The 21,328-nt window shown below is 37.3% G+C and overlaps 1 protein-coding gene across 1 annotated transcript in view; it reads right to left on the bottom strand.

The window, feature by feature from the left end:
- Positions 1–21,328, bottom strand: part of MTPN (myotrophin) — a 36,315-nt gene that overhangs the window by 3,285 nt on the left and 11,702 nt on the right. Inside the window, exons 2-3 of the mRNA XM_065742718.1 lie at positions 10,166–10,279; positions 8,950–9,033 (exon numbers count right to left, since the gene is read on the bottom strand). Coding sequence (XP_065598790.1) covers positions 8,950–9,033; positions 10,166–10,279 — 198 coding nt within the window. The remainder of the gene's footprint in view (positions 1–8,949; positions 9,034–10,165; positions 10,280–21,328) is intronic.

Consider the following 21,328-nt stretch of genomic DNA (forward strand, 5'->3'; position numbering starts at 1 on the left):
GCATTTTTTGTTTTTGTTCTTAGTCATATACATAAAAATGAAAACCCAAACTAAATTGTAAAGTAGCTAAATTATTGGCTAAAAGCTTTTAGAGAATAAAGAACTACAGGAGACCAAGAATCATATGCTTCCTGATAAAGATTCCAAAACATGTCATCATGAAAGATATGCAAATCTCACTTTAGTTCAATCAGCTGACAGGAAGAACACTGCATACAGACACACTTTGGCAAGAACATGCGTTGCAGAGCTCTGTTTTCAGTTTCATATTTTACCTGTTCATGGTAAGTACAAATCTAACCTCCAGTACATTACATGGAAGAAAATGGACAGACCGCTTATAAAGGACATACAATAGTTTTCTGAGAACACAATGCACACGGAGCTTCTTTATGTAAAGAATTGTAGAATGGTTTTGGTCAGAAGGAATTTCAAAGATCATCTAGCACTATCTCTTGTTCTGTGGGCAGGACTGCTACCCATTAGCTCAGGCCGCCAAAGACCCTGTCCAATCTGGCTTTGAACACCTCCAGAGATGGAGCATTCACAGTTTCCCTGGTCAGTCTGCATGGGCAGAGAATGGCGTGCCTTAAGCTTCCACTTAACCCCTATGTTAAATCTCCCCTCTTAGTTTAAGGCTATTCTGCCTTCTCTTATCACTACTGCACCGGGTTAACAGTCTTCCTCTTGATTAAAAGTTCCCTTCAAATACTGGAAATGCTGCGATGAGGACTCCCCATAGTCTCTTGTCCAGGCTAAACAAGCCCAACTCCCTCAGCCTGTCTTCATAGAAGAGGTGCTCCATCACTGAGTATCTTCGTGGCCCTTCCCTAGACCAGCTCAACAGCTCCACATCCTTCTTGCACTGGAGGCCCACGCCTGAATGCAGTACTCCTCAAAAGGTCAGAGTAGAGGAAGATATTCACCTCTCACTCCCTGCTGTCCGTTCTTTTGATGTAGCCCAAGATAAAGTCAGTCTTTCAGGCTGCAGGCACACAGCTGGTTCACGTCCAGCTTTTTATCTACCATGAGTGCTAAGTACTTCTGCACGGGGCTGCTTTTAACAAGTTTTTCCCCCAGTCTGCAGACACATCTGAAATTGCCCTGATCCAAATTCAACACTCGGCCTTGTTAAACCTCATTAGGTTCACTCTGGAGGCATTCCAGATCCCTCTAGATGGCATCTCTATGCCATCTATGCAGTAACTGACCCGTTTAAACAATTCAAGGTGAAGGACAACTTTCACAACTTACAGAACTCTCCACCAGTGTACAATACTTAGGATTTAAGCTGTCTTTTAAAAGAGCTGTTAGTGAAGACATGTCTGTTTTCCTCTCTCATATGTAGGTTGCTCCAAAAGTAATACCTCCTGTTTATTTCCATGGAAACTACAACAGAAATAAATAGCACAATAACACTATTTAATAGACCAAATTCTCAGCTACAAACTCCACTAGCTATGCATTAGACAACGAGCCTGCAAGCTGTGCTTGTACAAATTTGCACTAGTGTAGGTGGTCTGCTGTTGTCACTGTTGAAACACACCACTGTTTCACTGTGCTCACATCCTCTGTTTGGTTCAGCAAGCACTAATAATGAATGCAAACGGTGCCACTTTTTTTCCACATGGAGGAATTTAGTGACACACCTTTGCTTCATATACATTTCCATGTTGGACATCACTGTCAGACTGTCCCTCTGCTGCCATCTCTCACTTGCCAATGAAGTGCAATGGAAAATTGGTCAGAAGGTGCAACCTCTACTGCCATACCATCAACATCCACCTTTGACAACATGGGTCAACATAATGAAATAGGAGGTATTAGTTTCAGAGCAGTCCTTGTGCATTTGTACTTCAGAGAAGTTACAGAAACACAAAACTTGAGTTTTTAAACATGTTTAGTGAATATAGGATAAGAGGGCAACAACTACTTAAGGAGGACACTGTTTAATAGTCAGTGTTCATAAATTACTAGAATGGCCCCAAAGCTAGGCAGATAGATTCCTGACTGCATTCAGTAGGAGAAAATAACAAAGTTCAGATCATGAGAACTTCAGTTTTCAGAAGAATATCCCAGCCAGAAAGCAAATTTAATTAAAAGTTCATAATAGTAAAAGATTCCACAATATTCCCTATTTCTCTGAAGTAAAAAAAGGTATTAACATATTATCTTATGTTCCTTTCCTAAGAGTGTGTGTATATATATATATATATATATACACACACATACATAAACACACAAAGAACTGTTTGGCAGGGTAATAACAACAAACAAGAATGTTTGTACTCTTTAATACCAAGTATTAAAACATGCTGAAGGGAGTACAATAGTTACTAGGGTATATCTGCAGAAAAAAAAAAAAGTAGATATTCACCACAGAGTTGTTACTCGAAGTCAGCCAGTAGAAGGCTGGTTTACACAGCAAAGAGTGAACTTCCAGAATCAGTTTCCAGATGAAGTTATAGAGGCAAATGGCAGCTGGCTGAAAAAGGACGTGGATAAATTCATGGCCAATAGATTTCTAAACACATTCTAAAGTGAACAGACTTGCAAACTTCTATGTAGATGCGAGCCTCTAAAATCCTTAATACAACACACTAACAAATGAGCCAAAGCAGTAAAATCTACAGCTCAAAAGGCCATTCTGCCATTGTCAGAAGAAGGTGCTAACAAAGCATTCCACTGAACTACATAACACGTCTTAGCAGTAAGCAGATATCAAGCTGTTAAATATGTTACAACAATGCTAGAAGTATTCTGTCATAAGAACTTTGCTACACATTGAGATGCTCTTTAGAAGCATTCAAAAACTGATTTTCTATTGTAACATAATGCTGGCTTCTCCTACAATACATTCCAGACAATCTTTTCACATGAGAAACTCAAGTGTAAAACGTGCATGGAAGAACATGGGATAGTCTGAATTTTATCTATAATGCAGACAAACTTAAGTATCTCTGATATCCCTGCAAAAACTGAAAGTAAACTGAAGGACAATGTCTGAAGTTGCTTCATTAGCTAATAGTGCTCATTACTTTGTTATTTTGTTTTGCAGAAGGCTTTTGCCTTTTTCTTGTAATGTGAGCTAAGTACACATCTGGTATTCAAAGCAATTCATTTCTGTATTTGTCAAAAGCTACTGAGAATTCATTCCCTCCCTAAGAGTAGAATATCTTCAAATTGTATGTTACTTAACATTAATAATAGTGAAAAGACAGAAGTGAAAGAATCAACTATGAGATATGACAGCTCTGTCCTTCTTTAAAAGAGCTGTATGCTGCAAACCACTTCATTGTTTAAAATGACCACAGATATTTTAAGATGTATCAGTCCCAGAAGAAATAATGTAAAATTGATAAAAATAATTCCTGTTAAGGTGGTAGTAAGACAAGCAACATCTTTAAATGGAAAGTGCTCTTTAGACTAAAGCTGGCTACATTAATGCTGTTTTCTTCTAACATAGAGTAATACATTTTCAGCAGACTGAGACCAGTTTTTGGTACCACTCTATAAACCTCCATAGGACTATCCCTCAGAAGGCCTACAGCATGCTTTCCCATGTGTTTTCATAGAGTTGAAAGTATTCTAATTCCCAAAACTTGATTTAGGCTACATATACTATAAGTCCGACTTGATAGTTTAAAAGTGACTGATTATATAAAAGAACACTTGTGGGAATCTGCCATGATTAGCATAACAGCAGTTTGTGCGTTCAAGCACATGCACAAACTTTACTTTTGAAGTTTTCAAGTTGCATCTTTTTTGTCTTATATTACTATGAACTGAGCAGAGCACTGCAAATTACTCAAAGCACTTAATTAAGACATCAAGAAATCCTCAATGAAAACACTAACTTCAGAAGAAAGCGTATAAAGAAAGGCGACCGCCCTTGGAAAAGTGTAATATGTATCCACCTATAAATTATGTTAGCTATTTAGCAGTTATCATATACATGCATTATAATTGCAAGAGCCAAGTCAGATAAGTTTCATTTTGTTTTAAACAACGCAAGTCATACTGTTTCCACAGAAATAACCATACCATGGTTATATCTGATTTCATACACAAGAAGAAATGCCTGAACCTGAGTGTCACTAACAACTACAGCAACATGTGAAGCCACAGTTCAAAGTAGCTTAATCATAAAACCATAACTTAAAATGTTTTTGCAATATTACAGAAACATAAGAGAATGCTATACAAATAAACTGGGGATGAAATGCATACAATCATCACAATGGAAAAAAAACATTGTAAACAGCTGTAAAAATCATTGTTTTGGAGTACTCAATGTAACCCCCAATTAACACTGAATAATATTTCAAATACTTTCTATGCAATCTACCAGGAAGTTCCATTGAATGATTCTTCATAGTATTTTGATGTTTTTGATGAATGTTCTTACCTTCCATAGTCAAATCAAATGTTACAGGATTGACCTGCCTTTCACAGATCACCACTATTTAAATGCTTGAAGAGTATCTAAGAAGTAATTTGGAGCTAAATCCCTTGGTTTACACAGTTGTTATTATTCTTCCAAAGACAGAAATTTGAATTTTTATTTTTCAGAAATTGTAAGATTATTAAAGTCACTATCTATTGGGTTTACACTGCAAGGTCCTGTTAATGTGGGGGAGCTGCAGGGGTGGCCTCTATGTACAGTGCCCAACAGCTGACCCGTGTCAAATCAGAGCCAGCTTCAGATGGCTCCAGAAGGGACCCACTGCTGCCAGAGTTGAGCCACAAGCAATGCTGGGAGTGCCTCTGGGAGAGCAAAGTGAAGGAAGAAACTACTGCATGTCAGCAGCTGGGAGCAGAGTGAGAGATGTGAGAGAAATAGCAAGGTCAGTACAGAAGTAGGGCAGGAAGTGCTCCAGGTGCAGAGGATTAGTTCCCTGCAGCCCAGGAGAGGCCCATGGAGCAGCAGGCAGTCCTCTGCAGCCCACAGGCATCACATGGAGCAGACTTCCAAATGCAGCTATAAAGGACCCAGAGTGCAGCAGTGGATGTGGCCTGGAGGAGCCACAGCCCGTGGAGAGTCCCTACACAAGCAGTCCTAGACATGAGCTGCAGCCCACGGAAAGGAGCCCACAGTAGAAACAAAAGGTCTGGGGGAGCTGCCACCCATGGGGACCTGTGCTGGAATGTTTCCTGAAGGACAGGCCCTACAGCACAGAACAGTGTTGCGGCAGTGCTTGGAAAACTGCAGCCTGTGAGAAACTCATGTGAGATCAGTTGGAGAAGGACGGAATCCCGTGGGAGAAACCCTACATGGAGCAGGGGCAGAGAGTAACCATGAAAGAGCTGTGAAGATGAAGTGCTATGGATGGACCACAGCCCTCATTGTCTGTTTCCTGTGCCCTTATAAGGAGGGAGGTAGAAGAGGGTGGATGGTGAGCAAAGGTGTTTTTAGTTTGCTTTTTGTTCTCCTGCCTGTCTGTTACCAGTACACAACAAAAAACATTAATCTTCCTCCTGCTAGGTCTGCTTCGCCCATGACGGTAACTCATGAGCAGTCTCCCTCTCCTAATATGAACCAATGACTCCTCCTCCTCCTCCCCCACACCTTATTTTCTCCTCCTGTTCCTTTGAGGAAAAGGAGTTTAGTGGCACTGTGGAGCTTGGCTACCTATGGGTGTGAAACTACCATGAAGTACTATAACACACAAAATTAAGGAAGGAGCTCTACATTGCAGTTCTCACGATGTTCAAATTTTAGTATCTAGCCAAATGCTACAGAACCTCTAGGTAGTTTGGAAAATATTAGCTATTTCATAATTTGAAGTTGTGGTTGACACAAAACATACTTTAATGCATTCATAAGAAGGAAGAAGGAAAAGGGAGGAAATAAGGTCTAGGAAATTTAAATTAATCTATAAGTAATCAGTTTCATTTCCCTGAAAATGCATTAGAGCAAAGTTAGCAGCACAGTATACACTTTTCTAGCAAGCATAATATTCTAGACTTCATTATCTCCACCAGTGAAATCCCTTCTCACAGTGTGTAACAACAGCTTCTTTTTCAAGAACCTATTTCACTTCACTTCTCACCTCCTTAAAGTCTCATTCTACCTATAATTACAGCTGAACATTATTTTCCATACAAAGGTCAAAATCTTGTTATTAAACCAAATCACTGTGTATTTGGGTTGTTACTGCTCAGCCTATTTCTTCATATAGATTCAGTACTTTTCCTTCATAAAAATATATTCCCCATAGATATTCAAGAATAAATATGAAGCGTGGCAAGGGAGAGAATTAAACCACTTATGCCTTTGGAAGTGATTGTAGAAGGCAAGTGTGGGCATAAAATATACTAAGGAGCCAGCTAGAGAGATTAAAGCTTCATTCCCACATCTGTTCCTTTTTTCTTATTCTCAAGTTTCATCTGAAACACATCCCTCCCCTACAAAAAACGTTGCCATGACAGAGGAAACAAAGTAAGCATTTAGTACATAGCAACAAGAAAGTATCTGCCATTTACATGGGAGCAACAGACACTAGGTGAGCTGTAGAACTGACAAACTGAGTTCTAATAGTACATCTACAAAAACTGCAAATAAACCCAAGAGCCCTCTGGAACAGGTATGACACAGTGCAAGAACACTGAAAAACATCCCAAGGCAACAGCAGAAGTGAAACTGAAATTAGTTCTGTTCCATCTTGGGTTGACACCAGTATTTCTCCAATTCCAGAAACTAATGCAAGGAACTAAATTTACAATACAACTTAAATTTGAAGATCTCAATTGGCAGGACACTGAGTAAAGAAAATTAACTTGCAGTAGGGACAAATGGGAAGGTACCCATGCCAGGGTTGTCACAAGGACGCAGCTAAAACATGCAGGCAATAGCATTAAATGATTTAACCAGAATCCCCTAATCTGCTGGCACTGGCTCAGCTGTAACATGGGACTGCTTTGTGGATAACAGTGTTCAGAGTAACTTATTTAGAATGCAAAGCACTTCAAAACAGAAATGGTAAAAAATATAACATGATAAAGGAGTTCCTTCATATTATTGACATTGATGCACTACAAGTGAATATTTATATCACACTTTTTCTTTAAATTAACCCAAAACTTAAGATTCATCATATTCTTAAGGCTTATATTTCCCATTTCAGTACAAGATCATACAGAACCGTATGAACAGTGATGCAAATTAAATGTTGCACAAAACCATACACTAAAATAACGTAGAAATCTGGAAATAAACTCAGTAACACTTAAAGCATTACAGTCACACTATAAATCAACAAGAAAAAGCAGCCACGTGGAGTCATTGGCTATTAACTTGATTAATGTTTAAAAAACAGTAGTTAGTAATATACTGTTTCTACTAACTCCATACAAAGAACTTAGTTGAAAAACTGCTCCTCTAGAAGTTCTCTCATAATACATTCTGCTTGAATCAAGACTTTCAGTAGCATTTCAAGAGTCAGACAGAAAAGCAACTTCTAGTGATTCAGTTCATTAGCAGTTCATTGCTCAGAGAAACTGTACCAAACATTCATCGAATTACAGCACACGGTAAGGTGAAAAATCACATGAAAGAAATATGCAGAAAATTAAACATTTGTCTTGACTATTGGAATCCAAGGCAGAGAATATTTAGAAGCTTTGAATTACATTTTTTCTGGTTTGAAGAACAAAGTACACAGAATCTGCACTTTCCTTTAAGATATGAACCATTATGGTTATGGATCATGCAGAGGAATTTGTTGCAAGGGACTATTTTGAAAGGAAGCCTTCACTACAGAACAGAATATGAAGCCTTCTAAACCAGCAATAAGACTAAGATTATGGAATAAAATATCAAAATGATATGAAAATTTACTAGTCTGCTTACAAACAAACCAAGTTTCCAGAAACGAGCTTGTATTAAAAATGCTGTTGAATCAGGCGAGACATGAGGAGAATCTGTACTTATATGCCTCAGCTCTAAACAGTGAAAGAGCAGAAGCTCAGAAAAAAAGGAAACTAAGTCTGTTCTCTTAAGTGGTATAATCTCTAGTTAGAAAAACCTTATTTTCTAGGTTTTCTAGGTACATATGTTAAGTCTTTGAAATTGAGAGATCAGTCCCTACAACAAATTTGAATCCTAAATTAAAAGTCACAGCACTTATTTTCCAGAAGTTAAATTAACATTAGAAAGGGTCAGAGAAGCAAAGAAAAGAACAATGAAATGCACATAGAATCAAGGCACTTAAGGAGGACCATTTTACCATGGAAGATTACATTATGCATAGCAAGAAATCTATAATCCTTAGGTTGAATGATTCAGGTATGTTTATAAACTGAAATCACACTGTTAGCCTCCATTTTTTCAAAGGAAGTGAGGTGTATTAATAAGGAGAACATATGAACAAAGACAAAATATTTCTTGAATTACCTACTGCTTTGTAAAATAGATCATCTTTGTAATGCAAATCCAAAGGAGACCAGAAACAGATTAAGACTACTCTGTTCTGGATGAGATTTACAAGCTCTACAGCGGAGAAAATTTGCTGCTTTCCTACCTACTTTTACTTTTCCAACAGTGTTTTTTCCTTTTTTTTTTTCATTCATCTGGCAGAAACAGAGGAAAACCACTCTTCTGCACAACTTCAGTGGAGACTCCATCATATGAGATACCTAAACAGCTGCTAGAGCTAAATCCCACCCTTGTGTCTGCTGAACAAATACACTTGTATTCTTGCCTGACTTGCTGTTAACTCAGCTAGAGCTCACAGTATTTTTAGTGGTTGCTATCACTTTTGTTCTGCTGCAAAAGACACACTTTCAACTAACTTCTCCATTACAAGATTACTTTCTCTCTTTCAGAAATGTAAACAGTATTCATTTGATGCTCTGAACTTCTCTGGAGCAACATAATCTTATTGAAAAAAAAAGTCATAGTAATACACTCTGCTAACAGGTAACTTCTACTAAACATTTGTATCTCACCTTTGACAGAAGCAATTTCACACAGGAGACGTGGCCCTCATAGACTGCTGATAGGAGTGGTGTAATATTGTGTTTGTCTGGAGCCTGTAAATTGAGACACAGTTATTTGAAGAACTATTTCACACAGCATTAGAAGGTTTTGCTTAATTTTTTTAGCTTTTTCAACACTAATCAAGTTCAAAACATTTAAAAATTTTCCAGAAATGCATTCCTTCAGAAATTTGTACTCCCCCTTTAAAAACGGATTGTGGCAAAGTCATTGCATAGAAGCAGTCAAGGAACAGGAAGATATTTCTTCCTTAAGTCTGCTTGTTTTTTGTTTTTATTTTTTTCAAATGATGGAAATTGCAACATTTCACGTGAGAAGTTTTGTCAGTTTAAAAACAGTACCCTTAATTGTCCCATTTTTCAGACAATCTAGTTTCCAAAACCTGCTTTGGCCTGAAATGTTCTCTGGGCTTTTTTCTCTCTAAATTATGGTCCTCAAAAGGATAAGAAAAGGAACAAACGAAGCATCCTTATTTTTCCTCCATTTAATGCTGAACTAGGAGTACTCCTGAAGAAATTCTTATCTTTCCAGAGAAACAAGCAAACACAAAAATAGACATTCTGTAGATGTCTTGCACATTAATTTTCATACAGATACTATAAAGCACAGCATTTGGAATGTGTGGTTAAAGTATTTAGAAATTTAGAAATTATAGTCCTAATGGAGGACTATACTTTTTTGAAGAGCCAATACAGCTCAGGCAAATCTTTTAAAGGCAAAAAGCCATGCAGGACAAGCCACAGCAAAGTTTGCCCAAGTAAGGGTGTCTCAAATAGATCAATAAAATATAAAGAGAGAAGTAAGCCAATTTAAACAGAGTTGGTTCTGTCCTGGTCAAGGATGTACTATAACATTGGAAGGGACTCCAGAAGACACATTAATTATTTAATGCCATCTCCACTTAGATGCAATTGGCAGTTCTATCTTTCTAATAACTGTCAAAATTCATTTTTATAGATACAGTTTTCCCAATGAGTGTCCAAGAGTGTTAGAACACTTACTAAACGCAATTTCAAGCTTCTAAACTTTAAGAGACCACCTCTCAAGCACTCTTAAATGCATAAAATCTTGATTTTATCTAACTCCTCCAGTAATCAATTAAACAATTATCTCTTATGTGAAGAAAAAAGCACACCCTTATATGTTTATAAATTTTGATGTACATACGTTAATATCAGCTCCTTTCAAAAGCAGAAATTCCAGTATCTCAAGCTGCCCACAGTCTGCTGCATAGTGAAGAGGCTTCCTCCCACCTTCAAGTGTCCGGTTGACATCTTCACCCTTCAATGTAAACAACAATTCATAAGCAAAATTTAGAGCTATTACACCATAAAGAGCTTGAAAAGAAAAAAGAAATTTAATCAGGTTTTAATATGCTGAAGACTACTCCATTCAAAAATTTAAGGCATCACGTAGTAAAAGTAAAAATTAAGTTGCTTTATTTCCTTTCCCTCTTCACTTGCACATTTACAACTGTGTGATACCTTTTCCCACAGTGCAACTCAGGATAGTGAGTGCCCAAATGCACTATGCACTTTGACAGAAAGATCAGAGTATGGAAGAAATGCTAATGTTCACTTGCTCTGATTCTCCTATCCCCAACTGGGATCTTAATTATCTGGCTACTCCAAGTTGCTTTCTCTGCGTTTCACCTACTGAGGTTTTGCACGCAAAGAAGTCACACGCATAGAACTGAGTCAGCATCATAACTACTAGCAAGTCAGTACAGACCATCCATAATTCAAAACCCAATTAAGAAACCTTCCATTCTATTTTACAAGTAGCATTGCATCTGTCAATTCTGTAATATTACACAAAGAAGTCTGAAGACAGCCAACCAAATCAGGACCAAGGGAGTTACGTTCTAATGCCACTCATACCAGTGAATTGAGACATCTCTAAGCATAAGTGAAATTCAATTTACTGAGTGCCTAATCAGCTTTGTTTCTTCACCTTCGGTTGTGCAACTAAGGATAAACTGATTTGCTTCACTTCAGTGACAAGGGGTTACTAAATACCAAATACTGGCAGGCTATGTGGTAAGTAACTTGTTCATCTGTGCAAGAGAGCTTAGTATTTTAGGTCACAGCTAAGTTCAGCACCTTACCTCAAGTTTTCTGTCTCCACAGAAAAATAATCAAAAAATTTCCACTATCACACAGTCTCCGTTTTTCTGCAGAACCGCTGTAATATTCCCAGTATTGTTTCAAATTTTTTATAGTTCAAAGAATAGAGTGAAATGCATCTTTCAGTTAGGAGCTCTCTTATGAGAGTATAAGGGCAGGCTGTCAGAAAGAAATCTTGTTCTGTTATTTGATGTTCTATATGACAGTTTTATACTGGAGGCTAGGCAATTCCAATCTCCTTTCCAATTTGACTCTTTCCACAACAAACTCCCCTAAAAGTCAAAGCAAATGTTTAACTTTCAGTGTTTAACTAGAATACTGTACATTTTCTGGTCTCAGAAATCAAGACTTTGTTCTTATATTACTGAATGTTCCAGCTTCAAAGCAGTATGATGAAAAAAAATCACTGTTACCAAACAATGGTAAGATATATATTATAAAGAATGTTGGACATCGGAAAAAAAAATTAGTTTTACTACTATTTATGTTCTTCAGAACAACGTGTTGTACAACTAAATAGTCCACCACAGCTTTAGCTACGGATATCCAACACTGTACAGTACTATGAGAAATCCCAGTAAGACTGAGTTCAACTCTAACAAATTTCTAAATAGTGTTATCAGCAACACAAGTCTTATGACATTTCTCCCTTACTTTGGTAAACTGCAGGACAAATTACTGGCAAGGGAACGTTAACAAGTGTGTTCCAATAAATAAAAAAATATTCATATCACAGTACACTAACAGCATACAAACAGCCAAATCAGTCTGCAAAGCACATAAGCTAAATACCACCACTTCCTGTCAGTTTTAAAGCAACTGGCATTTGAATAGCACAGGATGTTTGCAGATACTCCTAGAACACCTGCAGCACCTGTGACATGCAAAGACAAGGTAAATAAGGGAGAGGGAGAAGGACAAACAAGCTAACTGTGGAGACGGTACAAAGTAAAGCTACAAAGTCAATGTTCAAGAGAATTCTACTTCAGAGTCATCACGTCTTAAAATTATGACAGTTCAGAGCTCATATTTTTTTTAAGCTGATAAATATTTGGTTTCTTGACTCACACTAAAGGATACTTTTCTTGTGAATTAATATACAGAAGATCCTTCTGCTCTCTCCTACACTAGATGTGGGAAACAAACACCTGATGAACAATCCAAGCAACAAGTTTCCTAAGTTGCCTTTAGAAATGACTAAAGTTTGTTTATAGAGGTGAGTACCTAGCAGAAACTGCAAAGATGTCCCAAAATGAGACTACATAGATATGAACAATAGCATTGAGGAAGTGTATAAGCAGCATTCAAAAACAAAATATTTTCACCTGAAAATACCGCCAAGATATACTCTAATAATAGATATGATCCAAATTGTTAGTACACTGGCACCAAAAACAGCTACATCAACTTTTTTCCTTGGCTACAGTGTTGTAGAACGCATCAAACCTACACGAGGTTGACAAAGACCATCTAAACAAGATGCTCTTCTCCTTTAAATGTAACACTGTGGGTGTTGATTTTTGTCTTCAATAAATGAGCACTCTAAGTTGTATTTTCTCATTTTTCCATCTGAAGAACTTTGTTCACCTATCAGGTAGAGATGCTGAGTTACATGGGTGGATAGGTTCTCAGTTTTAAGAGACTGGTCAGAAATGACAGACCACATTTTCCAGAGCAAACATTTTGTCTATATAGGACTGTCAAAAAAAAAAAAAAAGTAAATATGTACTAGAGATGTCAACTTTCTAGAGTGGAGTGCAAATGCTAGTGCAAAGCTGTGAAATAAATTTGTCCTTACAAACAGAAATGATCACCTATCTTAATGACTTTCTAGAATGTACTGAGTTCGCTTAGTCAGAATGAGCCTAAGTCTGGCATAAACCACAAGAATAATGTTCTTTGCTGATCAAAGACTTAGGTCACCATCTACTTAGGAACATTAAAAACCAGTTCAACACATGAAACATAAGAACCAGCAGTTAGCAGTTATCCGCTTTAATTCTCTCTATTAACATTTGATTACAGGTAAAGAAAAGCCTCCCTCTGAATCTCCAATTACTAAACAAGAAAGGATGTAAGATGTTTACAACACAGTCATCTCATGTTCTACTCAGAAAACTCACATACATGAATAATAGTAATTATTCATTCAGAAGGACGTTAAAGTAACAGCTTTAGTTGAAAACTGGCCATCAACGTTCAGTGCAGGAGAAAAACAAAAAACTTGAAGCTTGATTCTAAATACTTCATAAGTTTTGTCTTTTTAAAGAACTAAGAGTAAGGTTCATCATAAAGATCTCTGAAAGCAATTACCACATTCATTTCCTACAGTGAAGCAATTAAATCCACACAGAAATTAGTTGGAACAGATCTTTTAAGTGAGAAATGTCAAAATTACTCTTACTTCTTCTACTAACCTCTGTACAAAAGCTTGTTGTAAAATAAGCTTAATTTGAAACCTCAGCTTTGTCAGTGTTTTGAATGACATCAAATAGACTGTTAGAAGTAAGAAAACAGAACAATAACAGAAAAAATAAGGTAAGAAGGAACTCAAGAGATCATCTATACTACAACCTCCTGCCCAAAGTAGAGTTACTCTTCAAGTTCAACGGGGCCTTGTCCACTTCAGCTCTGAAAAAAAAATAAACAACCCTCACAAAGCCTTCTGTACATCACCTTTTATTTTACTATGGCAGTAATTTTCTCACTTGTGCCCATTAAGTTTTCTTTGGTGAAACTCGTGCCCTCTACAACTTGTCTTGCAGCTGAGCACATCTCAGTAAGTCCAGTTCCATATTCTCTATACCCCCACATTTAATACCAGAAAGCTGCTATTAATCTCCTTTCTAATATTTCTTCTTCAGATTGAAGAAACAAGGTCCTTATATATCATATATCTGATCCTCCTCTCAACATCAGTGTGGACCCCCCTTCTGACCTCACTCCAGTTTACAACTCTTGTAGCAAAGAACACCAAGCTGCACTTACTACTCCTGGTATGAGCTCAGAGGTGCTGACAAGGAAACAGTCACTTCTCTCAAACTTCCTGGACTCTTCTTTGAAACCACTGGATTTCTTGTGACCTTTGATTGTTGAAGGCCAGCTGCACACCCTGCAAAATCAGTGCTACTTGTGTCTACCCTGTTCTCTCTAGGAAGCAGTTTTCTAGAGAATTAGCCTCCAGCTTGTACTAGCAGATGGAAGGTATTTCACCTCCAACAAAACACGGCATTTGTCTTCGCCACAGTTTGAGGTTCTGTCAACACGAGGTCCCATTGAGCAGTTCTACTTTCCATGTTATAAAACCATTCCCCTCAGCCTAATGTAATCTGCTAATCTGATAAAGGTATATTAAATTCTACTATTTCAGCAACTGAATAACGTATTATATAGTATCAGCACCAAAAAACAGCCTCCCCCCCCCCCCTTCCAAAAAAAAGGAAACTGAAAGGTATATGACAACAACTGAGATTCAGTGACATAACCATTTAGGTTGAAATGGTCTTAGTAGGTCGTAACCTAATCTCCTGCTTCAAGCAAAGTCCAAACTGAATTAAAATTAGGCTGCTCAGAAATGTGTCTAGTCAGGCTTTGAAAATCCTAACAGTGTTGTTCAGAATCCCTATCCCAGTACTTATTTATATATAACAAAATTTTATTATATCAAAACAATTCCCTCTCCCCTTCCCACATTTCCTTTACAATTTAAAAAGAACAAAACCAACCCCAAAACAGAGAAAACAATAAATCACAGAAAGCAATTGGGTTATCAAGCATGTTTTGCTCTTGTTAATCTGCGCTGGCTGTTGCTAATCAGTACTATGGATATGAAAAAAATTTTCTAGGATAATACGTTGCAGTCATTCCAAGGACAGCAGTGAAGTTGACCAGGCTACCACTACTTCTCTTCTTGACCTGCTGGAAGACAAGTATGACATTTATTTTTTTTTAGTCATTGGAAACTGTTACTACTTGACATGGCTGAAAGTTCAAGGTGGAAAGATGGCAAAAAGCAGCTTCGCAACGTCAGTACTTCTGTCTGCAGACCACCAGTTGCATTGATTTGTTCAAAACCAAACCATAACAAAGATCATTTCTAACCCAGACTTGGAGCTGGGCACAAGAACCTACGAGACCTGACAGCAGAACGTACAAGAAATGAGGTCACAGAATCATCACAGAACTATAGAGGTTAGAAGGGACCTCTAGAGATCATCCAGGCTGTTTTTTTTAATCTTTCATCACTAGGTCATCTGCAGGTTAACATATTCCTTGTTCTACCTTTTCTTGTCAATAAAACTACGGAAAAAGCCTCAGCCATCTCGTGCCCTTTTCCAGTTTAACTGTAGCAAAAATTTGGCTTTCCCAGTTCTACCTGCATCAGGGAAAGCTTCTTCATTCTACACTTGTATCAAACCTCTATCTGTTTAGTTTTGGTTTTTCCTGTGTAGTAGTTACAACATCACTACTCCTAGCCATAGTCTGATCCTTCCTACCCCTAAATGAATGACAGGGCTGAATGATGAACTCAGTGAAGCAGCTAATGAGTCTGAGAATTCACTTGATCATTTCACCTTTCCAAACGAATGTTCTTTCATCTGATTCACCACTTGGCACTCAAACAAACCAGAAATAAGTAGCTGGGATTTATACTACCGTTCCACCACAGGAATAGAAACTGAAACTGGTGACCTCATTAAATCCTATTGCATAGGTTAACTGTATTAGTAGAGCAATATCTGTAATGCTGATGGCATTAAAATGCTCTTTCAGATTTAGAAACAAACTCCCCATCTGTACTTATCCTATCACGCATAAATAACTGTCTCCTTACTTCACACGTTCCTTTCCTTGTAATTTTAATTAAGAAAACCAGTTTCCATGCACTCAGATGTCCTTAAAATGCAGGAAAGTATCCTACAGGAGCTGTATTACAGAGTAATTCTAGTCCCCATTACCTTGGGAAGAAATGGACTCGCAGTACAGTCTGAATCATTACTCCAATCTCTTAGAATAAAAGGGTTATTAGATAAGAGTATTAGATAATTATATTTTAGATAAAACAGCATCTTCATTGGTGTTATTTGAACTATAAAGGAGAGTGAGAAATTGTCTTTCTGTAAAGAAAAGTTTAAATCCTGAGGATTAAATATTTGGAAAGATCTTACTGCACCTTTGAGAATACTGTTCCCAAACACTTGATATTTTACTATCTTTCCCACAGGCCTTTGTCCACACAAGCTAAATTTGTTTTTAATATTCAACAAAAAGATGAACTGAGATACGATTTACCAATGACATTTCAAACCAATCTCATTCTACAGGTCTATAGCAAAAGATGGCAATAATTCAACTCAATGAAAACAGCAACATCTCAGGTTTTAAACATTCACACTCCCCAGCTGTAAGAACAATGGGCAGATAGTTCAGTACAAAAGAGAAAAAGTAAAATGCGGGTATTCTAAACTTTTTGTTTCTTTGCCACATCATGGTGGCCTTCATATCAGAAGTATGACTTGTAAAGTGCAGAATGTTGCTGATATTGCATAAGGGAATGTTACAAGTGCATGGTGTTCAAAAATTCCTCCAGAAATTTTATGCTAGAAAAGCAATAAACATTTGAAAATAGCATCTGTGATGTCTTTTAAAGAGAATTCCTCGTAGGTAGCTATGTAAACTCTGACACATCCAATAATATTGATGAAGGTGACCTCCCCTAACTGGAATGTAAAATTTTTCCTGTATTTTGATATTTTGAACCCAAAAATACTCTAATTAAAAATACCCATGGTCAGATGTCCCAATTTAATTTTAACCTTGTAAAATGAAGCCAGTATAAATAAGCTGTAACTTACACTGCTAAACAAAAATCTAACAATGGACTGTGCTGTAAAATAACCTACATTAGTATACACTGAATGAAGCTTTCCTTGCACTCCAAGCCAAATCTAAACTATTGCCCAAAGAGTAAGCTTTGTGTTTTTAAGTGGAATATAGATAATATGATATCTGAAAGCACGTAGGAGTGACAGTTTCCTGAAGGGAAAGCAAATTTCTACAGAACTGACCTAGAGAAGGGAGGAAAACAAAACCCCACAAGAATAAAGTCAACATAAACTCAAACAGGGTTTAGCTGACAATCTTGTTTTGTCAAAATGAGAGGTGCAGGTGAGAACTGCTGCGTACTAGTCTTTCATCAATTCCCCCTATTTGCCCTGTGAAAAGTTTTAGTCAGTTCACATCCCCTCATTCATTCCCCAGAATTTCTTCGAAATACATTTGTGTGGGTAAAGGCTATTTTTTAAAAAAGTAAAAACTCCCCTAAATATACTCCAAAGATAAATATATATATATATTATCCTCATAATTCTATTTATATTCCAAAAATAACTGTATTTTAAGAATTCAAGTCAAAATTCAGTGTTTAGCTCATGTTTCAGCTGCATGCTCGTTGCCTTTTCAACTGTTTACTGCTGTCACTTCTCAGTTGTGTGACTCACTTAACACAAAATTTTCAGCACTGCAGAACTCAACCCCATGACTGAAAACAACTTTAAGGATAATAATGCATAAACAAATAAAGGAAAAACAAATCCTATTTCTTACATACTTTTATTCTTCAGTCATCCTTCATTTTCTGAAGTCACTATGAGTTTGTTATTAAACTAAAAATAATAATAAGTAAAAACTTCTGCCTTTATTCTGCTTGCTCAAACAGTAAAAACTTAAGATGCTATACAAGTCCACAAGTCATAAATACTTGAGGTAGCAAGAGGAAACACAAACACTACACTTCCTGAGATGTGAATAATAATCTAAAAATATAATAACAGTTCAATACTACAAGCTTGTGAGCTTACTGACTCACTGAATCACAGACTATTTAAGGCCGAAAGGCAACTCTGGAGGTTATCTAGTCCAACATCTCAAGACCGGCCCCAATATATCAGGTTCCTCAGGGTACTGAGCAGCTGAGACCCATGCATCTATGAGGACTGAAGATTCCACAAACTCTAAGCAGCCTTTCTCAGTCCTAATCATCCTCACAGTTAAGTTATATAAAACAAGAAAAATACTTAATTTTTTCACATTCCAGTTGATATGGTTGCCTCTTACATTCTTACTGTGCGTCTATAAGCAACCTTCTTTGTATCCAATTCTTCATACAGAAAGACAATTAAACCTTCCCGCACAATCTTGCCTCTGGTCACGTTCCACTAAGTCAACACCTTTCTTGAACTAGGAAGCCTAGAACTAGACAAAGTACTCAGATGCAGAAATGCTCAGGAGAAGAGAACCATTTCCCCCATTTGCTGGCTTCTTGCTTCCTAATACAGGCTAGTACGCTGCTCACTTTCAACAACACAAGAAAACAGTGTGAACTCATCTGCAACTTGATGTCCACCAGGACCAGGAAATTCTTTGAAAAGCTCCTACCTACCTTAGTAGCCCCCAGCTTTTACAGTTATATGGGTTTATTGCTTTCTAAACTATTGTTCTGACTGTTATAAAACATTCCATTACCTAGAACATAACAAAGAGATTATACAGTACTACCAAAACCAACTTCTAACAGATGCCACTGGTAGACAAGTGTCACTTAGAAGTAATGCTGCTGATCACTCTTTCTGAATCCAACAGCTCAGCCTATTTTCCACCAATCTTACACTCCATATATTACAGACCTTGACGTGGTCTCTCCCCGAATCCTTGTGGCAAAAGTCTTGCTAAACAAATAGCATACAAGGAAGATCTGCTCTATAGCCTTCACAAAGACTGTAGTTCCCCACATCCATCTTTCTTCTCATCGCTCTTCAAGCATTATGTTTACTTTCTGAGAATCACCAACAGCGTTCCCCCAAGCCACCACAATCTATCAATGATGACTGTGTAACAGCCTCACAAAGACAACAGATAGCTCCCTCAGCATCCCCAGATCCATTCTGTTTGATGCCGTGGACACATGTATATCCAGCTTGCTTATATAAGGCACTCCCTAACTCCATTTTCCTATAACACAAAGTATTCCATTGCCATAGACTATCTAAATATGCTAACGGTCTTGACAAGCCTTGCAAATAAGGAGAGACAAAAAGAGATCTTATTTACCAGTAGGCCTTCAGCCCCACTGAACTGTAGGTCCACATCTTCCTTTGCCTTCCTTTAAAAATAAATAAAGGAATCAGTGTACTAGCCTCTTCTAATACCCTTCATACTCCTTGCTGATTTCACTGTCAGTTGAACTTTTATTTTCACATCTTCACCTCACCCCTCCACATTTGTGCAATGCTGCTGCACTCCTTCCAGTAGACCATTTTGTTCTCACCTGCTGTTTAACTGTTACAGATTCTTCAAAATATGTGTCCAGAGACACATTTTGCATTTCCAAGTAACAGTTGTGAGAAACAGTGTTTCTCATACAGTCACAGTACATCCTGGAATATGAAGAAAGGCCCCTGAAATATCTTGTCTCATCTATAAGGCAAAGAAAGTAATACCACAACTTTCCTATTCAAAAACAAAAAAATATGCTATTTCCATTATAGAAAGAAAATTTTATTGCTTGCCTCTGCTTAATTGCTCTTCCACTAATCAGTTACTTGAGGACAGAACTTGAGCTCCAAATACCCTCGTTGTTAAGTAACTTTCTTTAAAGAGACAAGCAGAATTAAATGGGAGACTGAGTTCAAACAAAAACTCGTATTTTTAACTTCTAGCCGCATAAAAATATAAGTTTAGGTTTACAACTGAGAACTCAAGTGCTACTACCTCAGTTTTCTCACTACTGAAACATTCCTGGGGTTTATATGCAGAAAGATCAGATTCCTCATGTGACCTCTTGGAAAAAGCTTTTATCTTTAATCTGTCACTAGAGGAGGTCCCATATAACTCTAACTCTAGGTCTTACCTAATGACTGCCAATGAGCTGATTCACATTCTGCTGACATTAAAGTCGGATTTGTATGCAATATGTTGTTCCAAAATACATATTTCTGTAAAATGAGTTCAAGAAAACTGACTACAGAGTTATAATATAACATTATTCTCCTAGTTTGCACTTTATGTCTTCAGTACAGCATTCGTAACATTCTGGTCTTTGAAGATGGTACTGCAGTTTAGCAGTCTCTTTCCCTTAGAGAACAGTCCCAGGGTCTAAATAACAGCACTGACTTGGTAGCAGAAGCTTTGATTCCTTTTATGATATACAGGGTCATGCATTAATTAAGGTTGGAAGGGACCTCTGATATAAACCCATTCAACTAAGACCTACAAGAACTTTCTCAGGTCCTTTGAGACCACTGACAGACACACTCTTAAAATTAATGCACTAATCTAGACCTAATGACATCCCCCAAAGAAAAATTTGCTTCTAGCTTTCAAGTACTAAAATTAAAATGACTTCCTGCCTCAAAACACCTTAAATTAGTAGTGACAACAAATCAGTCTTTCATTGGGAGCTTGTTATACAACTTTCTCTAGAGATTTTTGTCATGGTAACTGAAATGGAGTACTTGCCTGAGGCAGTTTCTGCTGGCCAGAGCAGAGAGGTTACCTATCTGCATCCACTGCTGAAACTGACTTTGTTTTAAAATGCTACAGATGCCACATCCTCACTTCAACTTTCCTAACATGAGCCTGAAGCCAACTGAAACATCAGTTTAGCACAAACAAGCCACTATTTTCACAGATCTGTAAATTTTTATTCTTAGGAACAAGAAAAATGACCAAATAAACACCACACAAGACAAGACAAAAAGGAGCAATATTTAAACTTTATATATATAAATAACAGAGAAGACCTAATGAAGTATTAGATTCCCATATATTCTACTCAACAAGAATATTATGTCTCATGTTGTCTTGCTTATTTTTATTAAAAAAGAAACCCCCTTGTCCCCAGTCAATATTCACCCTGAGAGCAGAAGTGGAAATGTGAACATGGAGAGCATTTAAACAACGGATAACTCAAAGATTGGGTCAAGCCCAACGAGAGAAAGGGAAGGAAAAAAGAGTAAGTTATGTACCCTGCTTTAAAATTGTGAACGATTAGCAAATTTCCTCAGATAAAAAAAAAAGCAGTAAATTTCTGCCAAGGCTAAGAAATCAACTCATGATAACTGCAAGTAGGTAGTCTCCCATGGCAACTGAACAATTCTGTGCAGGATCCAAGTTTTGATTGAAATGTTCTATATTTTTAGTCCAC

Source organism: Cyrtonyx montezumae, unplaced genomic scaffold, assembly GCF_038088225.1.
Source record: "Cyrtonyx montezumae isolate F1298 unplaced genomic scaffold, pur_monq_1.0 scaffold_3, whole genome shotgun sequence".
In the NCBI taxonomy this organism is placed as follows: domain Eukaryota; kingdom Metazoa; phylum Chordata; class Aves; order Galliformes; family Odontophoridae; genus Cyrtonyx; species Cyrtonyx montezumae.